This window comes from Lolium perenne, chromosome 4 (assembly GCF_019359855.2).
Source record: "Lolium perenne isolate Kyuss_39 chromosome 4, Kyuss_2.0, whole genome shotgun sequence".
Lineage (NCBI taxonomy): Eukaryota > Viridiplantae > Streptophyta > Magnoliopsida > Poales > Poaceae > Lolium > Lolium perenne.
The window spans coordinates 64,123,556-64,149,927 of record NC_067247.2 but is presented as its reverse complement, the minus strand read 5'-3'; the positions used below and the strand labels follow the sequence as shown (position 1 = coordinate 64,149,927).

The following is a 26,372-nucleotide window of genomic DNA, read 5'->3' as shown; positions in this document are numbered from 1 at the left end:
CTCGCTGAAAAAGCATCGTCAGAACGCAATATTTCGGAAGATCAACAATTGACGGGAATTACACGAAAACTCCTAATTTTCCAGATGACGAAGGGAGCCAGAAGGGGGAGCTGAGGAGGGCCGCCATGGGCCCCCCTCACAGGCCGGCGCGGGCCCTGCCCTAGCCGCGCCGCCCTGTGAGGAGGGGGCCCACAGCCCCCTCTCGCCTCCTTTTCTTCGCATATGCCTTCGTCCCGAAAACCTAAGCCAGAGGGGTACGTCGCAAAGAGCCACAGCCGCCTCTGCGGGGCGGAGAACACCAGAGATAAAAGAGCTCTCCGGCGGGCAGGAATCCGCCGGGGAAATTCCCTCCCGGAGGGGGAAATCGACGCCATCGTCACCGCCATCGAGCTGGACATCATCTCCATCACCATCACCATCATCTTCATCATCATCACCGCCGTCTCCACCGCTGCACCTCGTCACCGCTGTAGCAATTTGGGTTTGATCTTGATTGTTTGATAGGGGAAACTCTCCCGGTGTTGATTTCTACTTGTTATTGATGCTATTGATTGAAACCGTTGAACCAAGGTTTATGTTCAGATTGTTATTCATTATCATATCACCTCTGATCATGTTCCATATGATGTCTCGTGAGTAGTTCGTTTAGTTCTTGAGGACATGGGTGAAGTCTAAATGTTAGTAGTGAAGTATGGTTGAGTAATATTCAATGTTATGATATTTAAGTTGTGGTGTTATTCTTCTAGTGGTGTCGTGTGAATGTCGACTACACGACACTTCACCATTTATGGGCCTAGGGGAATGCATCTTGTACTCGTTTGCCAATTGCGGGGTTGCCGGAGTGACAGAAACCTGAGCCCCCGTTGGTATATCGATGCAGGAGGGATAGCAGGATCTCAGAGTTTAAGGATGTGGTTAGATTTATCTTAATTACTTTCTTGTAGTTGCGGATGCTTGCAAGGGGTATAATCACAAGTATGTATTAGTCCTAGGAAGGGCGGTACATTAGCATAGGTTCACCCACACAACACTTATCAAAACAATGAAGATTAATTAGCCGTATGTAGCGAAAGCACTAGACTAAAATCCCGTGTGTCCTCAAGAACGTTTGGTCATTATAAGTAAACAAACCGGCTTGTCCTTTGCGCTAAAAAGGATTGGGCCACTCGCTGCAATTGTTACTCTCGCACTTTACTTACTCGTACTTTATTCATCTGTTACATCAAAACCCCCTGAATACTTGTCTGTGAGCATTTACAGTGAATCCTTCATCAAAACTGCTTGTCAACACCTTCTGCTCCTCGTTGGGATCGACATTCTTACTTATCGAAGATACTACGATACACCCCCTATACTTGTGGGTCATCAAGACTATTTTCTGGCGCCGTTGCCGGGGAGTGAAGCGCTATTGGTAAGTGGAATTGGTAAGGGAAATTTCTACTGTTTGTGCTGATTTTATTTCTGCCTGCTGCTATAATTCATTATGGAGAGATCTTCTCTTGAGTGTTTATTTGGGAAATCTACTACTACTGCAAAGGTAGTGGATGAGGCGCCAGGTAAGGAAGAAATACCATACAAAATACCTATGAAAATTATTGAACGTGTAGTGGGTAACCGTTATACAGGGAATGGAACTGTCCACCCTGGAGATCATTTACTATTCTTACATGAATTATGCGGTTTATTCAAGTGTGCAGGTATTGCTATGGATGAAGTGAGGAAGAAACTATTCTCTGTATCGCTGTCTGGTAAAGCGGCGCATTGGTATAAATTACTGGATAATGGGGATTCTCTTGAATGGAATGATATTGTGCCCCGGTTTTATTCTAAGTTCTATCCTCCAAGTGAGATTCACAAAGATCGGAATCGCATATATAATTTTTGGCCTCATGAAGGAGAGAGTATTGCCCAAGCTTGGGGGAGATTGAAGTCTTTAATGCTCAAATGCCCCATTCATGAGCTTCCTGGTAATATTATTATTGATAATTTCTATGCAAGACTTTCTTTTCAAGACAAGACCTTGCTGGATACTTCTTGTTCTGGATCATTTACACGCAACAAGGAAGAGTTTAAAAGGGACCTTCTTAATCGGATCCAAGAAAATACTGAAGGTTGGGAGAACGACAAGGATAGAGAATCAGGTATAATTTATGATTATAAATGCATTGAAGCTTTTATGGATACTGATAAATTTCGTAATATGAGTGCTACTTATGGTCTTGATTCTCAAGTTTCTGCAAATCTTTATAAAGCTTTTGCTTCTCATTATGAATTGCCTAAGAAGAACTTTGATAAGTATCATGAACCGTATAAAGATAAAATTGATTCATCTATAAATAAATGTGTTGTAGTTGAAACTGTTGATCATGTTATTCCTGAAGCTTATATTGAAAAAACTCCTTTCCCTGCTAAAATGAAGGAGTACTCTGTTATAAATAGTGCGGTTCATAAAAGTGAAAAGAAACCTATAGAACCTGAAGAACAAATAAAAGTTGAACCTGCTGTCGCAATTGTTAAAGATCTTGTGACTGAAAATGTAGAAGATGGTCATATTATTTTCTGTGAAGATGCTTCTAATATTGTTTCGCATCCTAATAAGTCTAGGAAAGCTAGTGTTCCTATGCTATCTGTTAGAATTGGTGATCATTGTTATTATGGATTATGTGATATTGGTGCAAGTATTAGTGCTATTCCTTATGAGCTTTACACGGAGATTATGCACGAAATTGGCTCTTGTGAACTTGAAGATATTGATGTGGTTATTCGGCTGGCTAATAGAGAAACTATCTCTCCAATTGGTATTATTCGAGATGTGGAAGTTCTATGTGGTAATATTAAATATCCTGCTGACTTTTTGGTACTTGGTTCTGCTGCTAGTAAATATTGTCCTATCATTTTTGGTAGACCTTTTCTGAATACATGTGGAGCTATTATAGATTGTAAGAAAGAGAAAATTTTGACTAAATTTGCTGGTGAATCTTATGAGTTTAACTTCTCTAAATTTACCAAAATTCCTTATAAAATTGATTCACCTAATAGTGATTTTAAAGTTGAACAGTGTGCATCTATTGCTCTTGCTCCTAATAATCCTTTGCAGCAACATTTGGAGAATAGTGAGAGTGAAGTTTTTAGGGAAGAAAGAAATGAGCTTGAGGAAATTTTCCTTCGTCAACCTATTCTTAAGAATGATTTACCGGTGGAAGACTTGGGTACAACCCCACCACCAAAGGAAGATCCTGTCTTTGATTTAAAACCATTGCCTGATAATCTTAAATATGCTCATATTGATGATAAGAAAATATATCCTGTTATTATTAGTTCTAAGCTTTCAGAGTTTGAAGAAGAAAGGTTATTGGAAATACTGAAGAAACACCGAGGTGCTATTGGCTACACTCTTGATGACTTGAAGGGGATTTCTCCCTCTATTTGCCAACACGCCATTAATATGGAAGATGATGCGAAGCCTGTTGTTGAACCTCAGCGTCGTCTAATTCCTAAGATGAAGGATGTGGTAAGAAATGAGGTATTAAGACTCCTTGAAGCTGGTATTATATATCATATTGCTGATAGTAGATGGGTTAGTCCTGTGCATTGTGTTCCTAAGAAAGGAGGAATGACTGTTGTGCCTAATGATAATGATGAGCTCATAACTCAAAGAGTAGTTGTAGGTTATAGAATGTGCATTGATTATCGAAAAGTTAATAAGGTTACTAAGAAAGATCATTACCCTTTACCATTTATTGATCAAATGTTAGAAAGGCTATCTAAAAATACTCATTTTTGCTTTCTTGATGGTTATTCTGGGTTTTCACAAATTGCTGTTAAAACTAAAGATCAAGAGAAAACCACTTTCACTTGTCCCTATGGAACTTATGCTTATAGGTGTATGCCTTTTGGTTTATGTAATGCTCCTGCTACTTTTCAAAGATGCATGTCTGCTATTTTTCATGGCTTTTATGAGAGTATTGTAGAGGTATTCATGGATGATTTTTCTGTCTATGGGAATTCTTTTGATAGTTGCTTGCGAAACCTTGATAAAGTTTTGCAGAGATGTGAAGAAACTAACCTTGTTCTTAATTGGGAGAAATGCCACTTTATGGTTAATGAAGGAATTGTATTGGGACATAAAATTTCTGAGAGAGGTATTGAAGTTGATAGAGCTAAAGTTGAAGCAATTGAGAAGATGCCCTATCCTAGGGATGTTAAAGGTATTCGTAGTGTTCTTGGTCATGCTGGGTTTTATAGGAGGTTTATTAAAGACTTCTCTAAGATTTCAAAGCCTCTTACTAATCTTCTTCAAAAAGACGTACCTTTTGTTTTTGATGATGATTGTAAGGAAGCTTTTGAAACTCTAAAGAAAGCCTTAACCACTGCCCCTATAGTTGAACCTCCTGATTGGAATTTACCATTTGAAATTATGTGTGATGCTAGTGATTTTGCTGTAGGTGCTGTTCTTGGACAGCGAGTAGATAAAAAACTGAATGTTATTCATTATGCTAGTAAAACTCTTGATGCTGCTCAAAGAAATTATGCTACTACTGAAAAAGAATTGTTAGCTGTAGTCTTTGCTTGTGATAAATTTAGATCATATATTGTGGATTCAAAAGTTACTATTCATACTGATCATGCTGCAATTAGATACCTTATGACAAAGAAAGATGCTAAGCCGAGGCTTATTAGATGGGTACTTCTTTTGCAAGAATTTGATTTACATATTGTAGATAGGAAAGGTGCTGATAATCCGGTTGCTGATAATTTGTCTAGATTGGAAAATATTGCTTATGATCCTATTCCTGTTAATGATAGTTTTCCAAATGAACAATTGGCTGTAATAAAGGTGAATTCGCGAGATAGCCCTTGGTATGCTGATTATGCTAACTTTATTGTTTCCAAGTACTTGCCTCCAACCTTTTCAGCTCAGCAGAGGAGGAAATTCTTTTATGACTTGAGGCATTATTTTTGGGATGACCCACACTTATATAAAGAAGGAGTGGATGGTATTCTGCGAAGGTGTGTTCCCGAATATGAACAACAAGAAATATTGAGTAAATGTCATGGTAGTGCTTATGGAGGACATCACGCCGGAGATAGAACTGCACAAAAGGTTCTACAATCAGGTTTTTATTGGCCAACTCTCTTCAAAGATGCAAGAAAGTTTATTTTATCTTATGATGAATGTCAAAGGGTTGGTAATATCTCCAGACGCAATGAAATGCATATGAATTATACTCTTGTTATTGAACCGTTTGATTGTTGGGGATTTTACTTCATGGGACCTTTTCCCTCTTCAGAAGGTAACACTCATATACTTGTTGCTGTTGATTATGTTACTAAATGGGTGGAAGCCATACCTACAAAAAGTGCTGATGGTGAGACCTCTTTAAGAATGCTTTTAGATATTATTTTTCCTAGATTTGGAGTTCCTAGATATATTATGACAGATGGAGGTTCTCATTTTATTCATGGTGGTTTTAGAAAAACTCTTGCTAAATATGGTATTAATCATAGAATTGCTTCTGCTTATCATCCTCAAACTAGTGGGCAAGTAGAATTATCAAATAGAGAGATTAAATCTATCTTGCAAAAGACTGTCAATAAAACTAGAAAGAACTGGGCTATTAAATTGAAAGACGCACTATGGGCTTATAGAACTGCTTATAAAAATCCTATGGGTATGTCGCCCTATAAAATGGTTTATGGAAAAGCTTGTCATTTACCTTTAGAATTAGAGCACAAAGCTTATTGGGCTGTTAGGGAACTAAACAAAGATCCTAAACTAGCCGGTGATAAGAGGTTGTTGCAATTAAGTTCTCTAGATGAATGGAGAAGTGAAGCTTATGAAAATGCTAAACTCTTTAAAGAGAAAGTTAAGAAATGGCATGATAGAAGAATTATCAAAAGAGAATTTAATGTTGGGGATAAAGTCCTATTGTATCGGTCTCGTCTCAGATTCTTTGCAGGGAAGTTGCTCTCGAAATGGGAAGGACCATATGTCATTGATGAGGTGTATCGTTCAGGAGCAATTAAAATTAGTTCTCTCCAAGGCAATGCCACGCAAGTGGTGAATGGACAAAGACTCAAGCATTATATCTCAGGTGATTCTTATAATGTAGATGTTGATGTTATTCGAGTGGAAACACCGGAAGCTTTCATCAAAAGTCAAGTTGACAGTCCTGCAGAATCCGACTTTGAATAGGTAACAGTACAGGTAATAAAAAGTTCGCGATTTACTTTCCGAACATTGTTTTTGCTGATTTTGGAAAATATGAAAAATTACGAGATCGAAACGGAGTGGAGGAGACGCACGAGGGCGTGCCCCCATAGGCCGGCGCGGGCCCCAGCCTGGCCGCGCCGCCCTATGAGGACACCGCCTCGTTGTCCCTCTCCGACTCTTGTTCGACCTGGTACTTTCCTTCTGTCGTAAAAATTACTGCTATATAATCCCCCGGACCCCTGGAGGTCCGTATATCGTTTTCTCGACGTGTTTTGTTTCGAGCTGTTTCTGCCAGGATCTATTTTTGATCTAGAAGCACCATGGTCTCCAACAACAAAGACAAGCAGCCTATGGAGGAAGATATTCAAGGTTTCGAGCTGAAAGAAGAATTCAAAGAGGAAGTGGAGGAGACGTCATCAATAAAAAGGAAGCGGCAAACTATGAGGAGTAAGCCAATATTGGTGGGATCGGTTAACACTGGACGTTCTTTTTCTCATAACTTGCAGGGACCTCTACCGCCTGCTCTTAGCCTCGACTCTTTCCCTTGTGTGTAAGAGGCACTACGGGTTACCGATGAGTTTTGTGATCAATACCGTGCGCTGAGAAGGGAAGTGGAGATTCTTCTTGAGGAGAACAGCCGACTTCGCAGAATGCTGGAGTATTACTCAATTCCTACCACAAGGCTGCCACCGCAACTTTCAGATAACAATGAATCTCTTCGAGTCTTAGTGCAGAATTGCCAAATTGAGAAGCTGAAGCTGAAGGATATCCTTAAGGATCGCAGGAACGGACCATCACCATCACCACCGAAGGAGTAATTCATCATGGGTATTGGCATCCCCTTGGTTTGTTCCAAGCTTGGGGGAGTGCCGCGGTATCACATCATCACTACCTTTTACTTTTTACTATCAAGTAGTGTCATATCATGAGTAGGGAAGTTATTATATAAGATGGGTTGCAGTTAGGAAGTATCTCTCCTTTAGTTGGTTGTCTATGTATCCCTTGGGGTAAGTTATTGATATGAAATATTAATGAGAAGTCTTATCATTTACATATTGCACACCTTATTTTAGTTTGCAATTTCTATTATATGATTGATCTTGATTTTAGTATTGGTGCCACTTTGGGAGCATTGAGTAAATCTATTTGGTTTTGGCAAACTTAGCATTGGTCAATAGCAACAACACCTTGAGGTTTAAGTAGAAAAGAGAAATACATATAGTTGTTTCATTGTCTTCCTTTCTTGTTAGCCCATAGCTTATTATTCTGAAGTTAAAATTGTTTGTGCTTGCAAGAAAGATGCATGATTATGTCTATCACATGTATATTCGTTTGTTTCCCTCAACTCTTATGCTTGCTAATTAACCTTGCTAGCCAAAGACCCGTACTGAGAGGGAATGCTTCTCGTGCATCCAAACCTTTAAACCAAAACCCATGCCATGTGTGTCCACTATAACTACCTATTATGTGGTATTTCCTGCCATTCCAAGTAAATACTTCATGTGCTACCTTTAAAACAATTCAAAATTTATTACTTCTTATTTGTGCCAATGTTTTATAGCTCATGAGGAAGTATGTGGTGTTTTATCTTTCAGTCTTGTTAGGCAGCCTCCACTAATGGACTAGTGGCTTCACCCACTTATCATATAATTTTGCAATAAGAGCTGGCAACGGGGTTCCCAGCCCCAAATTAATCAACTTTCATTAATAATTCTCTTCACATGTTTTGCTCTGATTCATCAGTAGGCAACTTAATTTTGCAATAGACACTCCTCCATGGTATGAGATTGTTGGAAGGCACCCGAGGATTCGGTTAGCCATGGCTTGTGTAAGCAAAGGTTGGGGGGAGTGTCATCCCTAAATAAACTAAAGTACATGTATAAACAAAAGAGAAGAGGGATGATCTACCTTGCTGGTAGAGATAACGTCCTTCATGGGAGCCGCTCTTTGGAGGTCTATTTGGCAAGGGGGTTAGAGTACCCGCTACCATTCGTTGACAACAACAAACACCTCTCAAAACTTTACTTTTATTCTCTTTATATGATTTCAAAACTGAAAAAGCTCTAGCACATGATTTAATCCCTGCTTCCCTCTGCGAAGGGCCTGTCTTTTACTTTATGTTGAGTCAGTACACCTATTTCCCTCCATCTCAAGCAAGCATTTGAGTTTTTGTGATCAAACTTTTATATTGTGATTTGCTTCATCATGTCTTTTATTCTTCCTTGTTTAGTACAAGTTTTATCTGAATGAATATAGCTTTGAAAGTTATCAATGATCATTATGATTGAGTACGCAAGATGAGCCACATAAGCTTTAATATGAGAGCGCTGCTTAATAGATAAGTGTAATCTGTTAACTGTTCTCTGACCAAGAACGAAGTTTGCCATCACCAACTATGATTTCTTATGCACCTTTATTTGTGATTACCTTATACTTGTTTCAAGTTGAATTATATGAGGAAGTTGTTTACTAGAATGTCTTGTGTGAATGAATATGATGCTTCTTGTCCGTATTTTATTTATCGACTCTTCACTCCATAAACATGTGGTCCTGTTTACCGAGTTCAGTTTCGCTTGGGGACAGGCGAAGTCTAAGCTTGGGGGGAGTTGATACGTCCAATTTGCATCGCTATTTTATATCATAATTTGTTGTTATTCATTGATATATTTCATATTTGGAGATAATACTTATGTTATTTCATCTATTTTGCATGTTTCATGATTATTGGAGGATCGTGCACCGGAGCCAGGATTCTGCTGGAAAAAGCATCGTCAGAACGCAATATTTCGGAAGATCAACAATTGACGGGAATTACACGAAAACTCCTAATTTTCCAGATGACGAAGGGAGCCAGAAGGGGGAGCTGAGGAGGGCCGCCATGGGCCCCCCTCACAGGCCGGCGCGGGCCCTGCCCTGGCCGCGCCGCCCTGTGAGGAGGGGGCCCACATCCCCCTCTCGCCTCCTTTTCTTCGCGTATGCCTTCGTCCCGAAAACCTAAGACAGAGGGGTACGTCGCAAAGAGCCACAGCCGCCTCTGCGGGGCGGAGAACACCAGAGAGAAAAGAGCTCTCCGGCGGGCAGGAATCCGCCGGGGAAATTCCCTCCCGGAGGGGGAAATCGACGCCATCGTCACCGCCATCGAGCTGGACATCATCTCCATCACCATCACCATCATCTTCATCATCATCACCGCCGTCTCCACCGCTGCACCTCGTCACCGCTGTAGCAATTTGGGTTTGATCTTGATTGTTTGATAGGGGAAACTCTCCCGGTGTTGATTTCTACTTGTTATTGATGCTATTGAGTGAAACCGTTGAACCAAGGTTTATGTTCAGATTGTTATTCATTATCATATCACCTCTGATCATGTTCCATATGATGTCTCGTGAGTAGTTCGTTTAGTTCTTGAGGACATGGGTGAAGTCTAAATGTTAGTAGTGAAGTATGGTTGAGTAATATTCAATGTTATGATATTTAAGTTGTGGTGTTATTCTTCTAGTGGTGTCGTGTGAACGTCGACTACACGACACTTCACCATTTATGGGCCTAGGGGAATGCATCTTGTACTCGTTTGCCAATTGCGGGGTTGCCGGAGTGACAGAAACCTGAGCCCCCGTTGGTATATCGATGCGGGAGGGATAGCAGGATCTCAGAGTTTAAGGCTGTGGTTAGATTTATCTTAATTACTTTCTTGTAGTTGCGGATGCTTGCAAGGGGTATAATCACAAGTATGTATTAGTCCTAGGAAGGGCGGTACATTAGCATAGGTTCACCCACACAACACTTATCAAAACAATGAAGATTAATTAGCCGTATGTAGCGAAAGCACTAGACTAAAATCCCGTGTGTCCTCAAGAACGTTTGGTCATTATAAGTAAACAAACCGGCTTGTCCTTTGTGCTAAAAAGGATTGGGCCACTCGCTGCAATTGTTACTCTCGCACTTTACTTACTCGTACTTTATTCATCTGTTACATCAAAACCCCCTGAATACTTGTCTGTGAGCATTTACAGTGAATCCTTCATCAAAACTGCTTGTCAACACCTTCTGCTCCTCGTTGGGATCGACATTCTTACTTATCGAAGATACTACGATACACCCCCTATACTTGTGGGTCATCAGGCCCACACATGGTGGCGGCGCGGCCCAGGAGGGGGGCGCGCCAACCTAGTGTCTGGTGGCCCCAGACCCCTTCTGACGCCGCCCTTCCACCTACTTAAGGTCTCCGTCACGAAAACCCTATCACGTTCGACGAAACCAGAGAAAACCTTCCAGAGCCGCCGCCATCGCGAAGCCAAGATCTGGGGGACAGGAGTCTCTGTTCCGGCACGCCGCCGGGACGGGGAAGTGCCCCCGGAAGGCTTCTCCATCGACACCACCGCCATCTTCATCAACGCTGCTGTCTCCCATGAGGAGGGAGTAGTTCTCCATCGAGGCTCGGGGCTGTACCGGTAGCTATGTGGTTCATCTCTCTCCTATGTACTTCAATACAATAATCTCATGAGCTGCCTTACATGATTGAGATTTATATGATGATGCTTGTAATCTAGATGTCATTATGCTAGTCAAGTGGATTTTACTTATGTGATCTCCGGAGACTCCTTGTCCCACGTGTGTAAAGGTGACAGTGTGTGCACCGTGTGGGTCTCTTAGGCTATATTTCACAGAATACTTATTCGCTGTTATGAATGGCATAGTGAAGTGCTTATTTATATCTCTTTATGATTGCAATGTGTTTTGTATCACAATTTATCTGCGTGCTACTCTAGTGATGTTATTAAAGTAGTTTATTCCTCCTGCACGGTGTAATGGTGACAGTGTGTGCATCGTGTAGTACTTGGCGTAGGCTATGATTGTGATCTCTTGTAGATTATGAAGTTAACTATTGCTATGATAGTATTGATGTGATCTATTCCTCCTTTCGTAGTGTGAAGGTGACAGTGTGCATGCTATGTTAGTACTTGGTTTGGTTATGTTGATCTGTTATGCACTCTAAGGTTATTTAAATATGAACATTGAATATTGTGGAGCTTGTTAACTCCGGCATTGAGGGTTCATGTAATCCTACACAGTTAGTGGTGTTCATCATCCAACAAGAGGGTGTAGAGTCTAGCATCTATCTATTTATTCTGTTATGTGATCAATGTTGAGAGTGTCCACTAGTGAAAGTATGATCCCTAGGCCTTGTTCCTAAATACTGCTATCGCTGCTTGTTTACTTGTTTTACCGCATTTATATCGCCCGCAATATTACTACCATCAATCGCACGTACGCCAAGCACTTTTCTGGCGCCGTACTACTGCTCATATTCATTCATACCACTTGTATTTCACTATCTCTTCGCCGGACTAGTGCACCTATTAGGTGTGTTGGGGACACAAGAGACTTCTTGCTTTGTGGTTGCAGGGTTGCATGAGAGGGATATCTTTGACCTCTTCCTCCCTGAGTTCGATAAACCTTGGGTGATCCACTTAAGGGAAACTTGCTGCTGTTCTACAAACCTCTGCTCTTGGAGGCCCAACACTGTCTACAAGAATAGAAGCACCCGTAGACATCAAGCACTTTTCTGGCGCCGTTGCCGGGGAGGAAAGGTAAAAGGCACTCATACTTCGGTCCCAGGTAACTAAGTACTTTTCTATTACCGTTGTGTGTGTGCTCGAAGCTATTTCCTTTAGATCCTGCAATTGCATCTTTTTGTCTCTTGTTTTACACTAGTAAGGCTTAATGTAAGACAACAACTAACAAAATGAGAGATCTTTATGAACTTTATCTTGAATTAGGACATGATGTGTTTGAAGAGAAAATTAAAAAACCCATGGAACTTATGCATGCTAATGGGAATGTTGTTAGTATGAATGCTTTGAACACCATTGTTGCTAATGCTATGGAAGAATTTAAGCTTGGGGAGGTCGTTTTTGATGAAAATGATCTCTTTAGTCCTCCGGGTATTGAGGAGAAAGTTTATGTTGATTATGATATGCCTCCCATATATGATGATTATAATGATAATGGTCTTTTGGTGCCGCCTACTATGGAGGATAAGTTTAATTATGATTACAATATGCCTCCTATATTTGATGATGAGAATAATAATGATAGCTACTTTGTTGAATTTGCTCCCACTGCAACTAATAAAATTGATTATGCTTGTGTGGAGAGTAATGATACTTTTGTGCATGTGAATAAGAATGCTTTATGTGATACTTATATTGTTGAGTTTGTTCATGATGCCTCTGAAAGTTATTATGAGAGAGGAAAATATGGTTGTAGAAATTTTCATGTTACTAAAACACCTCTCTATATGCTGAAATTTTTGAAGTTACACTGGTTTTATCTTCCTATGCTTGTTACTTTGTTCTTCATGAATTCATTTGTGTACAAGATTCCTATGCATAGGAAGCATGTTAGACTTAAATTTGTTTTGAATTTGCCTCTTGATGCTCTCTTTTGCTTCAACTACTATTTCTTGCGAGTGCATCATTAAAACTGCTGAGCCCATCTTAATGGCTATAAAGAAAGAACTTCTTGGGAGATAACCCATGTGTTTATTTTGTTACAGTACTTTTATTTTGTATTTGTGTCTTGGAAGTTGTTACTACTGTAGCAACCTCTCCTTATCTTTATTTTATTGCATTGTTGTGCCAAGTAAAGTCTTTGATAGTAATGTTGATACTAGATTTGGATTACTGCGCAGAAACAGATTTCTGTCTGTCACGAATTTGGGCAGGGTTCTCTGTAGGTAACTCAGAAAAATCTGCCAATATACGTGCGTGATCCTCAGATATGTACGCAACTTTCATTCAATTTGGGCATTTTCATCTGAGCAAGTCTGGTGCCACTTTAAAATTCGTCTTTACGGACTGTTCTGTTTTGACAGATTCTGCCTTTTATTTCGCATTGTCTCTTTTGCTGTGTTGGATGGATTTCTTTGTTCCATTGACTTCCAGTAGCTTTGTGCAATGTCCAGAAGTGTTAAGAATGATTGTGTCACCTCTGAACATGTGAATTTTTGATTATGCACTAACCCTCTAATGAGTTGTTTCGAGTTTGGTGTGGAGGAAGTTTTCAAGGGTCAAGAGAGGAGGATGATATACTATGATCAAGAAGAGTGAAAAGTCTAAGCTTGGGGATGCTCCGGTGGTTCCTCCCTGCATATTTCAAGAAGACTCAAGCGTCTAAGCTTGGGGATGCCCAAGGCATCCCCTTCTTCATCGACAATTTATCAGGTTTCTTCTCTTGAAACTATATTTTTATTCGGTCACATCTTATGTACTTTACTTGGAGCGTCTGTTTGCTTTTGTTTGTGTTTTTGTTTGAATAAATCCTTGTGTGGGAGAGAAACACGCTCCGCTGGTTCGTATGAACACATGTGTTCTTAGCTTTTAATGTTCATGGCGAAGGTTGAAACTGCTTCGTTCATTGTTATATGGTTGGAAACGGAAAATGCTACATGTAGTAATTGGTAAAATGTCTTGGATAATTTGATACTTGGCAATTGTTGTGCTCATGTTTAAGCTCTTGCATCATATACTTTGCACCTATTAATGAAGAAATACATAGAGCTTGCTAAAATTTGGTTTGCATAATTGGTCTCTCTAAGGTCTAGATAATTTCTAGTAAAGAGTTTGAACAACAAGGAAGACGGTGTAGAGTCTTATAATGTTTACAATATGTCTTTTCTGTGAGTTTTGCTGCACCGGTTCATCCTTGTGTTTGTTTCAAATAACCTTGCTAGCCTAAACCTTGTATCGAGAGGGAATACTTCTCATGCATCCAAAATCCTTGAGCCAACCACTATGCCATTTGTGTCTACCATACCTACCTACTACATGGTATTTCTCCGCCATTCCAAAGTAAATTGCTTGAGTACTACCTTTAAATAATTCAAAATTTATCACCTCTGATTTGTGTCAATGTTTTATAGCTCATGAGGAAGTATGTGGTGTTTATCTTTCATTCTTGTTGGGCAACTTTCACCAATGGACTAGTGGCTTCATCCGCTTATCCAATAATTTTGCAAAAAGAGCTGGCGCGGGGTTCCCAGCCCCCAATTAATCAACCTTCATTAATAATTCTCTTCACATGTTTTGCTCTACTTCATCAGTAAGCAACTTAATTTTGCAAATAGACACTCCTTCATGGTATGTGAATGTTGGAAGGCACCCGAGGATTCGGTTAGCCATGGCTTGTGTAAGCAAAAGGTTGGGAGGAGTGTCATCCATAAATAAAACTAAAATACATGTGTAAACAAAAGAGAAGAGGGATGATCTACCTTGCTGGTAGAGATAACGTCCTTCATGGGAGCCGCTCTTTGAAGGTTTGTCTGGCAAGGGGGTTAGAGTGCCCACTACCATTCGTTGACAACAACAAACACCTCTCAAAATTTTACTTTTATGCTCTCTTTATGTTTTCAAAACCAAAGCTCTAGCACAAATATAGCAATCAATGCTTCCCTCTGCGAAGGGCCATTCTTTTACCTTTTATGTTGAGTCGGTTCACCTATTTCTCTCCATCTCAAGAAGCAAACACTTGTGTGAACTGTGCATTGATTCCTACATACTTGCATATTGCACTTGTTATATTACTTTGCATTGACAACTATCCATGAGATATACATGTTATAAGTTGAAAGCAACCGCTGAAACTTAATCTTCCTTTGTGTTGCTTCAATACCTTTACTTTGATTTATTGCTTTATGAGTTAACTCTTATGCAAGACTTATTGATGCTTGTCTTGAAAGTACTATTCATGAAAAGTCTTTGCTTTATGATTCATTTGTTTACTCATGTCATTACCATTGTTTTGATTGCTGCATTCATTACATATGCTTACAAATAGTATGATCAAGGTTATGATGGCATGTCACTCCAGAAATTATCTTTGTTATCGTTTACCTGCTCGGGACGAGCAGGAACTAAGCTTGGGGATGCTGATACGTCTCCGACGTATCGATAATTTCTTATGTTCCATGCCACATTATTGATGATATCTACATGTTTTATGCATACTTTATGTCATTATTATGCGTTTTCCGGAACTAACCTATTGACGAGATGCCGAAGGGCCAGTTGCTGTTTTCTGCTGTTTTTGGTTTCAGAAATCCTAGTAAGGAAATATTCTCGGAATTGGACGAAATCAACGCCCAACATCTTAGAATCCCCGGGAGCTTCCAGAACACCCGAGAGCCGCCAGAGAGGGTCCACATGGGGCCCACACATGGTGGCGGCGCGGCCCAGGAGGGGGGCGCGCCGCCCTAGTGTCCGGTGGCCCCAGACCCCTTCTGACGCCGCCCTTCTGCCTACTTAAGGTCTCCGTCGCGAAAACCCTATCACGTTCGACGAAACCAGAGAAAACCTTCCAGAGCCGCCGCCATCGCGAAGCCAAGATCTGGGGGACAGGAGTCTCTGTTCCGGCACGCCGCCGGGACGGGGAAGTGCCCCCGGAAGGCTTCTCCATCGACACCACCGCCATCTTCATCAACGCTGCTGTCTCCCATGAGGAGGGAGTAGTTCTCCATCGAGGCTCGGGGCTGTACCGGTAGCTATGTGGTTCATCTCTCTCCTATGTACTTCAATACAATAATCTCATGAGCTGCCTTACATGATTGAGATTCATATGATGATGCTTGTAATCTAGATGTCATTATGCTAGTCAAGTGGATTTTACTTATGTGATCTCCGGAGACTCCTTGTCCCACGTGTGTAAAGGTGACAGTGTGTGCACCGTGTGGGTCTCTTAGGCTATATTTCACAGAATACTTATTCGCTGTTATGAATGGCATAGTGAAGTGCTTATTTATATCTCTTTATGATTGCAATGTGTTTTGTATCACAATTTATCTGCGTGCTACTCTAGTGATGTTATTAAAGTAGTTTATTCCTCCTGCACGGTGTAATGGTGACAGTGTGTGCATCGTGTAGTACTTGGCGTAGGCTATGATTGTGATCTCTTGTAGATTATGAAGTTAACTATTGCTATGATAGTATTGATGTGATCTATTCCTCCTTTCGTAGTGTGAAGGTGACAGTGTGCATGCTATGTTAGTACTTGGTTTGGTTATGTTGATCTGTTATGCACTCTAAGGTTATTTAAATATGAACATTGAATATTGTGGAGCTTGTTAACTCCAGCATTGAGGGTTCGTGTAATCCTACACAGTTAGTGGTGTTCATCATCCAACAAGAGGGTGTAGAGTCTAGCATCTATCTATTTATTCTGTTATGTGATCAATGTTGAGAGTGTCCACTAGTGAAAGTATGATCTCTAGGCCTTGTTCCTAAATACTGCTATCGCTGCTTGTTTACTGTTTTACTGCATTTATACTGCCTGCAATATTACTACCATCAACTGCACGCCAGCAAGCACTTTTCTGGCGCCGTACTACTGCTCATATTCATTCATACCACTTGTATTTCACTATCTCTTCGCCGAACTAGTGCACCTATTAGGTGTGTTGGGGACACAAGAGACTTCTTGCTTTGTGGTTGCAGGGTTGCATGAGAGGGATATCTTTGACCTCTTCCTCCCTGAGTTCGATAAACCTTGGGTGATCCACTTAAGGCAAACTTGCTGCTGTTCTACAAACCTCTGCTCTTGGAGGCCCAACACTGTCTACAAGAATAGAAGCACCCGTAGACATCACCCCGTAAGCTTCTCCATCGACGCCACCGCCTCCATCATGCTCCGTGAGTAGTTCCCCCATGGACTACGGGTTCTAGCTGTAGCTAGTTGGTACTCTCTCTCCCATGTACTTCAATACAATGATCTCATGAGCTTCCTTACATGATTGAGATGCATCTGATGTAATCGGTGTTGTGTTTGTTGGGATCCGACGAATTGTTACATTATGATCAGTCTATCTATAAAGTTTGTGAAGTTATTGTTGCTGCAATCTTGTTATGTTTAATGCTTATCACTAGTGCACGAGTGGCATGATCTTAGATTTGAGCTCTATAATTATTGCTTAGATTGTATCTACAAGTTGTTTGCACATGTCTATGTCCGGAACCCGAGGCTCCAGAGTGACAGCAACTGGGATAACTGGAGGGGAAGGCTTAGATATGAGGATCACATGTTTTCACCAAGTGTTAATGCTTTGCTCCGGTGCTCTATTAAAAGGAGTACCTTAATTACCAGTAGATTCCCTTGAGGCCCGGCTGCCACCGGCTTGTAGGACAAAAGATGTTATGCAAGTTTCTCATTGCGAGCACGTATGACTATATATGGAAAACATGCCTACGTATAATTAATAGACTGGATGTTCTGTCTTAATGCTATTTCAATCCTATCAATTGCTCAACTATAATTTGTTCACCCAACACTTGTCACTTGTTATTGGAGAGTTACCACTAGTGTAGATAGCTGGGAACCCCGGTCCATCTTTCATCATCAAATATTCACTCGGTCTTATATGCCATTAGAAGTAGTATCAACTATTTTCTGGTGCCATTGCCTCTGTGTTACTGCTGCTGCTGCTGTGTTACTATTACTATTGCTCTCATATTACTGCTGCTTTCATATCACCCCTGTTACTAGTGCTTTTCCAGGTGCAGCTGAATTGACAACTTAGTTGTTAAGGCTTATAAGTATTCTTTGTCTCCCCTTGTGTCGAATCAATAAATTTGGGTTTTACTTCCTCGAAGACTGTTGCGATCCTCTATACTTGTGGGTTATCAAGACTATTTTCTGGAACCGTTGCCGGGGAGCATAGCTCTACTCATAAGTTCACCTGGGGGTACACTCTACCTCTCTCTGTGTTTTTATTTTATTTTGTTTTGCTTAGTTTACTTTTGTTTAGTTTATTTATGCTTAGTTTATTTCTATCTAGTACTATTTTGCTTAGTTTACTTTTGTCTAGTTTGTTTTTGTCTTGTTTTATTTTTCTTATATACCCGAAAATCCATAAAAATTTGAAAAATCAAAAAATTAAAAACTATTGTTATGGAAGAACCCAAAACCTATATGGAGCTTATAGAATTATATATGAATTATAGAGAATCAAGAAAGGGTAAAGTCATGAGTGCCGTTATAGAAAAATTGAATACAATTGCTAAAATCTTGCTTAAACGCCATGATATAAACTGTTGCTCTAAACAAGATACTAAACATCTTAAATTCCAATGTGGCTTTAGTGAAGAAGTTTTAATTGTGAACTATCATTGGAATAACTATATTCATCTTGGGTTCGAAGAAGTAGAACAATTTGTTTTATTTATGGGAGCTTCTGAAATAGAATCCTTCATGTCTAAAAATTATGAAACCTGTGTTGCTTGTAATGATCTTAAAGATTATGTCTCTTCCATCCTTGATTATTGCATAGAACATTACAGCGATAATCCTTATATCATTGATTATAAAGAGAGACTCATTCATGCACAAGAATGCACTCACAATTTGCAGGAACCTGTGAAAGAAGAAATTGCTGAACTTGAAAGCTCATTGGATGAAAAAGAGGACGAGAGTGATGAACAAAAGGAGGAAGAATGGATTAGCTACCCATGCCAACCTTCTAATGAGAGTAACTCTTTATCTCTTACACTATTTGATTGTCCTCCATGCTTACCAAAGGAGGATGAATGTTATGTTCCTGTGGATTCTCTTGAAATATTTCCTATGAGTAAAACTTGTGAGAATAATTATGCTACTATTATCTATGATAATCCATGCTATTTCGAAAAATGTTAAGATAATGCTTTGTTTGTGCCTGATATCGAAATGCATGGTACTAAAGAGTTTTGCTTAGCAAATGTTTATGATAAAGCTCTAGATGATGGTCCTATGTTACTTGATAATATTAATTGTACTACTAATGAAAATGGGATTGGAGAGATCTTGACTTTATCTAGGAGTCCCATATCTTTTGTGATTGATCAGTCATCTTGTTATATTATTGATAAAAGTGGGTTTGAAAGTTTTAATCCCATTATTTTTGAGCTTGATAAAATTATGTGTTTGTAGATCATGAAAAGCATGCTGTATGTGATAGTTATATTGTTGAGTTTGTTCATGATGCTACTGAAAATTATTATGAGAGAGGAAAATATGGTTGTAGAAATTTTCATAGTACTAAAACACCTCTCTATATGCTGAAATTTTTGAAGTTACTCTTGTTTTATCTTGCTATGCTTGTCACTTTGTTCTTCATGAATTTATTTGTGTACAATATTCCTATGCATAGGAAGCGGGTTAGACTTAAATTTGTTTCATACTTGCTTTTTGATGCTCTCTTTGCTTCAACTCGCATCCTTATGTGAGCATCATTAAAATCACTGAGCCCATCTTAATGGCTATAAAGAAAGCACTTCTTGGAAGATAACTCATGTTTTATTTTGCTACTATTTCGTTGCGTCTTGGAAGTTGTTACTACTGTAGCAACCTCTCCTTATATTTATTTTATTGCATTGTTGTGCCAAGTAAAGTCTCTAATACAAAGTTGATACTAGATTTGGATTTCTGCGCAGAAATAGATTTTTAGCTGTCACGAATTTGAGTAGATCTCTCTGTAGGGGAACCTAAAAATTCTGCAAAAATTCATGCGTGTTCCTCAGATATGTACACAACTTTCATTAGTTTTGAGTTTTCTGATTTGAGCAACGAAAGTACGTCGAAAAAATTCGTGTTTACTGGCTGTTCTATTTTGACAGATTCTGTCTCTGTTTTTTGCATTGTCTCTTGTGGACTTTAAGTAAGGCTTTCTAGACGTGGAGAGCTGTAGCTAATGTTTTATTGAGTTCTTGCAATGTGTCACTACTGGACTAAAGTGGATTGTTTTTTGAGTACTAACCCCTCTAATGAAGTTTATGAGAAGTTTGGTGTGGCAGAAGTTTTCAAGGGTGAAGAGAGAAGGGTGATATAACGTGATCAAGAAGAGTGAAGAGCCTAAGCTTGGGGATGCCCCTGTGGGTCACCCAAGCATATTTCAAGAAGACTCAAGCGTCTAAGCTTGGGGATGCCCAAGGCATCCCCTTCTTCATCAACTTATCAGGTCATCTCTAGTGAAACTATATTTTTATTCTTCCACATCATATGTGCTTTACTTGGAGCGTCTGTGTGCTTTTATTTTTGTTTGTGTTTGAATAAATTTGGATCCTACCAATCCTTGTGTGGGAGAGAGACACGCTCCCCTTTTTCATATGAACACTGGTGTTCTTCGTTTTATTTTTCATGTTCATAGCGAAGCTGAGAGCCGCATCATTTATTGATATTTGGTTGGAAACAGAAAATGCTTCATATTATCTTGAATAATTTGATACTTGGCAATTGTTTTGAGCTCTCAAGTAGATCATGTTTAAGCTCTTGCATCATGTAGTTTAAACATATTAGTGGAGAACTACCGTAGAGCTTGTTGAAATTTGGTTTGCGTGATTGGTCTCTCTAAGGTCTAGATATTTTCTGGTAAAAGTGTTTGAGCAACAAGGAAGACAGTGTAGAGTCTTATAATGCTTGCAATATGTTCTTATGTAAGTTTTACTGTACCGGTTCATACTTGTGTTTGCTTCAAACAACCTTGCTAGCCCAAGCCTTGTACTGAAGGGAATGCTTCTCAAGCATCCAAAACCTTGAGCCAAAACCTATGCCATTTGTGTCCACCATATCTACCTACTATGTGGTATTTCCTGCCTTCCAAGTAAATACTTCATGTGCTATCTTTAAACAATTCAAAAGCTATTATCTCTTATTTGTGTCAATGTTTTATAGCTCATGAGGAAGTATGTGGTGTTTATCTTTCAACCTTGTCATTTACTTCTGACAGACTTTCACCAATGGACTAGTGGCATATACATCCGCTTATCCAATAATTTTGCAAAAAGAGTTGGCAACGGGGTGCCCAACCCCAATTAATTAACCTTCATTAATAATTCTCTTCACATGTTTTGCCCTGATCTATCAGTAAGCAACTTAATTTTGCAAATAGACACTCCTCCATGGTATGTGAATGTTGGAAGGCATCCGAGGATTCGGTTAGCCATGGCTTGTGTAAGCAAAAGGTTGGGAGGAGTGTCATCAATAATGAAACTAAAATACATGTGTAAACAAAAGAGAAGAGGGATGATCTACCTTGCTGGTAGAGATAACGTCCTTCATGGGAGCCGCTCTTGAAAGTCTGGTTGATAAGGTAGTTAGAGTACCCACTACCATTCGTTGACAACAACAAATACCTCTCAAAACTTTACTTTTATGCTCTCTATATGATTTCAAAAAGTGAAAAGCTCTAGCACATGATTTAATCCCTGCATCCCTCTGCGAAGGGTCTTTCTTTTACTTTATGTTGAGTCAGTTTACCTACTTCTTTCTATCTTAGAAGCAAACACTTGTGTCAACCGTGTGCATTGATTCTTACATGCTTACTTATTGCACTTATTATATTACTTTGTGTTGACAATTATCCATGAGGTATGCATGTTGAAGTTGAAAGCAATTGCTGAAACTTAAATCTTTCTTTGTGTTGCTTCAAACCTCTTATTAAGAATTTATTGCTTTATGAGTTAACTCTTATGCAAGACTTTTTGATGCTTGTCTTGAAAGTACTATTCATAAAAAGTTTTTGCTATATGTTATCTATTTGTTAGCAAACTATAGATCCTTACCTTGAGTCACTTCATTCATCTCATATGCTTTACAATAGTATGATTAAGATTATGTTAGTAGCATGTCACTTCAGAACTTATTCTTTTTATCGTTTACCTACTCGAGGGCGAGTAGGAACTAAGCTTGGGGATGCTTGATACGTCTCCAACGTATCTATAATTTCTGATGTTCCATGCTAGTTTTATGACAATACCTACATGTTTTGCTCACACTTTATAATGTTTTTATTCATTTTCCGGGACTAACCTATTAACAAGATGTCGAAGTGCCAGTTCCTGTTTTCTGCTGTTTTTGGTTCCAGAAAAGCTGTTCGGGCAATATTCTCGGAATTCGACGAAACAAAAGCCAAACCTCCTATTTTACCGAGACGGACCGAGAACACCGAAGGAGAGACGGAGAGGGGCCAAGGGGGCCCCACACCACCTGGCGGCGCGTCCAAGAGGGGGGGCGCGCCCAGCTATGGGGTGCCCCCCGGGCACCCCCTCGCGCCGCCTTTTCGCCTATATATTCCCTCGCGACGGAAAACCCTACAACAACAGATCATATTCCAGAAAGACTCCAGGAGCGCCGCCGCCATCGCGAAACCTAGTTTCGGGGGTCAGAAGTTCCTGTTTCGGCACCCTGCCGGGACGGGGATTGACCCCCGTAAGCTTCTCCATCGACGCCACCGCCTCCATCATGCTCCGTGAGTAGTTCCCCCATGGACTACGGGTTCTAGCTGTATCTAGTTGGTACTCTCTCTCCCATGTACTTCAATACAATGATCTCATGAGCTGCCTTACATGATTGAGATGCATCTGATGTAATCGGTGTTGTGTTTGTTGGGATCCGACGAATTATTACATTATGATCAGTCTATCTATAAAGTTTGTGAAGTTATTGTTGCTGCAATCTTGTTATGTTTAATGCTTGTCACTAGTGCACGAGTGGCATGATCTTAGATTTGAGCTCTATAATTATTGCTTAGATTATATTTACAAGTTGTTTGCACATGTCTATGTCCGGAACCCGAGGCCCCAGAGTGACAGCAACTGGGATAACTGGAGGGGAAGGCTTAGATATGAGGATCACATGTTTTCACCAAGTGTTAATGCTTTGCTCCGGTGCTCTATTAAAAGGAGTACCTTAATTACCAGTAGATTCCCTTGAGGCCCGGCTGCCACCGGCTGGTAGGACAAAAGATGTTATGCAAGTTTCTCATTGCGAGCACGTATGACTATATATGGAAAACATGCCTACGTATAATTAATAGACTGGATGTTCTGTCTTAATGCTATTTCAATCCTATCAATTGCCCAACTGTAATTTGTTCACCCAACACTTGTCACTTGTTATTCGAGAGTTACCACTAGTGTAGATAGCTGGGAACCCCGGTCCATCTTTCATCATCAAATACTCACTCGGTCTTATATGCCATTAGAAGTAGTATCAAGTATTTTCTGGTGCCATTGCCTCTGTGTTACTGCTACTGCTGCTGTGTTACTGTTACTATTGCTCTCATATTACTGCTGCTTTCACATCACCCCTGTTACTAGTGCTTTTTCAGGTGCAGCTGAATTGACAACTCAGTTGTTAAGACTTATAAGTATTATTTGTGTCCCCTTGTGTCGAATCAATAAATTTGGGTTTTACTTTCATCGAAGACTGTTGCGATCCCCTATATTTGTGGGTTATCAGTTCCCTGTGGAGCAGGGACGAGCTCGAGCACCGAACAATGTATTGAACCACGTCGGACGGAAAGAGCCTTTGAGACGCGCGACTGGGGCCGTCCGGCACGCTCTAAAAACTTTTAAAGGCGCTTTGGGAACGTGATTGAAGATACTCTTAAATGTTCCATGAGTTCAGTACCTGACGCCGTCTTGTGTCTACAACCTTGCAGCGCCAGGCCTGGCGATGTGGGTGACCCTGAACGGCCCATTATAATTTTTTGCATTTTGGAATTTAGTCAAGCTTCGATGTATGCACCATCTGGTCGACATGCATCGATCTCGAATGCGGATGCAAGCAAACAGTCAGGACCGTTTGCTACCTCACGTGGCTATGTCTAGCCGTGCAACCAATCCAGTCGCCGGGCGCCACATGCCAAAGATCTCAAATCGCCGTTTTCCTACTCACAGTCTCATCACCGAGTGCTGGAGTATTTTTATTCATGTCGTTGAAACATGCGCATTTTCCCTTAAATCAATTGCAATCGGCAACTTGTACTGGACTACTGAGGATCATATCATCTCCCTCATATCCCATCACGTGATCTGGTCAAAATGCCTGGATAGCTTGGTGCCAAGAGAGTAGTACAATTCTGGTGATGCATGGCCTGATGCAACATGCAGCGATAGATATAGGGCGTGTTTGATAGACCCGGTCGGCGACTTTGATCGGCGGCTATCTCTATCCACATTCCCCAATAAGTGGCAATTTGCAAGAGGAGCTTCCGTATCTATCACACATACCACATGTGGCGTGCAGCCATGGTAACGTAGCTAGTACCATGCACACTGCGGAGCTTCCAAATCCCACACATACTCTTGTAGCCAATAGCCAGCAGCCTAGTACCATTATATATTCCGTACATGCGAAGCACTGGTTAGAGGCTTAGAGCTCTGCAGGGAGCGTCCATGGCTGCTCCTCCTAGTCCTCGGCCACACGTCATGGTGCTGCCCTTCCCCGCACAGGGCCACGTCATGCCTCTCATGGAGCTCTCCCACCGGCTCGTCGACCACGGGCTCCAGGTCGACTTCGTGAACACGGACTTCAACCACGACCGCGTCCTCAACGCCATGGCAACCGAGACGGGAGCCGTCCCCGACGGCATCCACATGGTCTCGTTCCCGGACGGCATGGGCCCCGACGGCGATCGTACCGACATCGCCATGCTGGCCGACGGCTTGCCGGCCGCCATGCTCGCCTCCCTCGAGGAAATGATCAGGTCCAAGAAGATCAAGTGGCTGATCGCCGATGTGTCCATGTGCTGGGCGCTGGAGCTGGCCGTCACGGCGGGTGTCCGTGTCGCCTTGTTCTCGACCTTCTCCGCCGCCGTGTTCCTGCTCCGGCTACACATTCCCAAGCTGATCGAGGACGGTATCATCGACGTATGTGGTAAGAGGAACATATCACAATCAAATTTGTGTACGTGTGGTGGACACGTTGTTATAAAATTTTGACTGAGACTGGTAAGCAACGCAGGGAAAGTGACGAGGAACGAGACTATCCAGCTGAGCCCGATGATGCCGCCAATCGAGGCGACCGAGATCCCGTGGACAAGCATGGACAGCTCGCCGGACAGGATCGAGGTGATCATAAAGAACGTGCTAAAGACCAATCCGGCCGTATCACAGGCTGCCACTGTCATCTGCAACACGTTCGAGGAGATCGAATCGGAGGCGCTCGACCTGGTCCCGAACTCGCTGCCCGTTGGCCCGCTGGAAGCGCCGCCTGCGTCGAGTTCGTCGGCGACTGGGCAGTTCTGGCCCGAGGACATGACGTGTCTTGCCTGGCTCGACGCGCAGGCCCGCAACTCGGTCATCTACGTGGCTTTCGGGAGCTTCACCGTCTTCAACGCGACACGGTTCCAGGAGCTCGCCGACGGGCTGGAGCTCACTGGCAGGCCCTTTCTGTGGGCGGTCCGGCCGAACTTCACCGACGGGGTGGTCGGCGAGGGATGGCTCGACGCGTTCAAGCGCAGGGTCGAGGGCAAGGGGCTGGTCGTCGGCTGGGCGCCACAGCAGCGCGTCCTCTCGCATCCCTCCGTGGCCTGCTTCGTATCTCACTGCGGATGGAACTCCACCATGGAAGGGCTGCGGAACGGCGTGCCTTTCCTGTGCTGGCCTTACTTCGCCGACCAGTTCAGCAACCAGAGCTACGTATGCAACGTATGGGGCACGGGCATGAAGCTCCGCGCCGACGAACATGAGGTAGTCACCAAGGAGGAGATCAAGGGCAAGGTCGAGCAGCTGCTGGGCGACGAGGAGATCAAGGTGAGGGCAGCCATGTGGAAGGACAAGGCGTGCGCAAGCATTGCCGAGGGAGGATCATCACACCAGAACCTCCTCAAGCTTGTGAATTTGCTAAGAGAACAATAATCTTCACAGGACAAACTACTACTATTCTTTTAATAATTCGGAAAAAAACTATTCTTTCAATAAATTATATATTTCCCACTCGACTGAAATAACGGTTACTCTTAAATGGACAATCTGGAATGCTGATTCTTGTATGGGTGTGCTAAATTGGAATGAGTTGTTTCTTAGGTCCAGAACTGCTAATTTTTTCTGCACACATGAACCAAGGCTGAGTAAAAACACGAAATATAGAATGATGTAGAAAGGAAGAGTCCACAAGGACAACTATGGTAGTACACACTTTCCGGGAGGACCACATATGTGATTACTTTTGAGTTTCTCTGTACTGTTGTTGATGATTATTAATAGATCGGTGGAATTAATTTTCGCAAAAAAAAACGAGAAGAGAGTGGAGGGAGAGAAGCATGCCAAATCGACAACTACGGCAGGACACACGTTCCAAGATGACCACATATGTGATCACCGAGAACGGCAACAAGAGATAGAGGAGG

General features: G+C 41.4%; 1 protein-coding gene across 1 annotated transcript; it reads left to right on the top strand.

Annotated features, from left to right (window-relative positions):
- Positions 1-24,282: 24,282 nt before the first annotated feature.
- LOC127292775 (UDP-glycosyltransferase 83A1) lies at positions 24,283-25,994 on the top strand. Its single transcript, XM_051322231.2, has 2 exons — positions 24,283-24,898; positions 24,986-25,994. The coding sequence occupies exons 1-2, from the start codon at positions 24,418-24,420 to the stop codon at positions 25,879-25,881; spliced, it is 1,377 nt and encodes a 458-aa protein (XP_051178191.1). The 5' UTR covers positions 24,283-24,417; the 3' UTR covers positions 25,882-25,994.
- The last annotated feature ends 378 nt before the right edge of the window (positions 25,995-26,372 follow it).

What these genes read in the sequence shown, in the direction of transcription:
- LOC127292775 (XM_051322231.2), top strand. Translation starts at nt 24,418, where the DNA reads ATGGCTGCTCCTCCTAGTCCTCGGCCACACGTCATGGTGCTGCCCTTC. An exon ending in CGGTATCATCGACGTATGTG is followed by an intron (nt 24,899 to 24,985) that starts GTAAGAGGAACA and finishes TAAGCAACGCAG; the next exon opens with GGAAAGTGACGAGGAACGAG.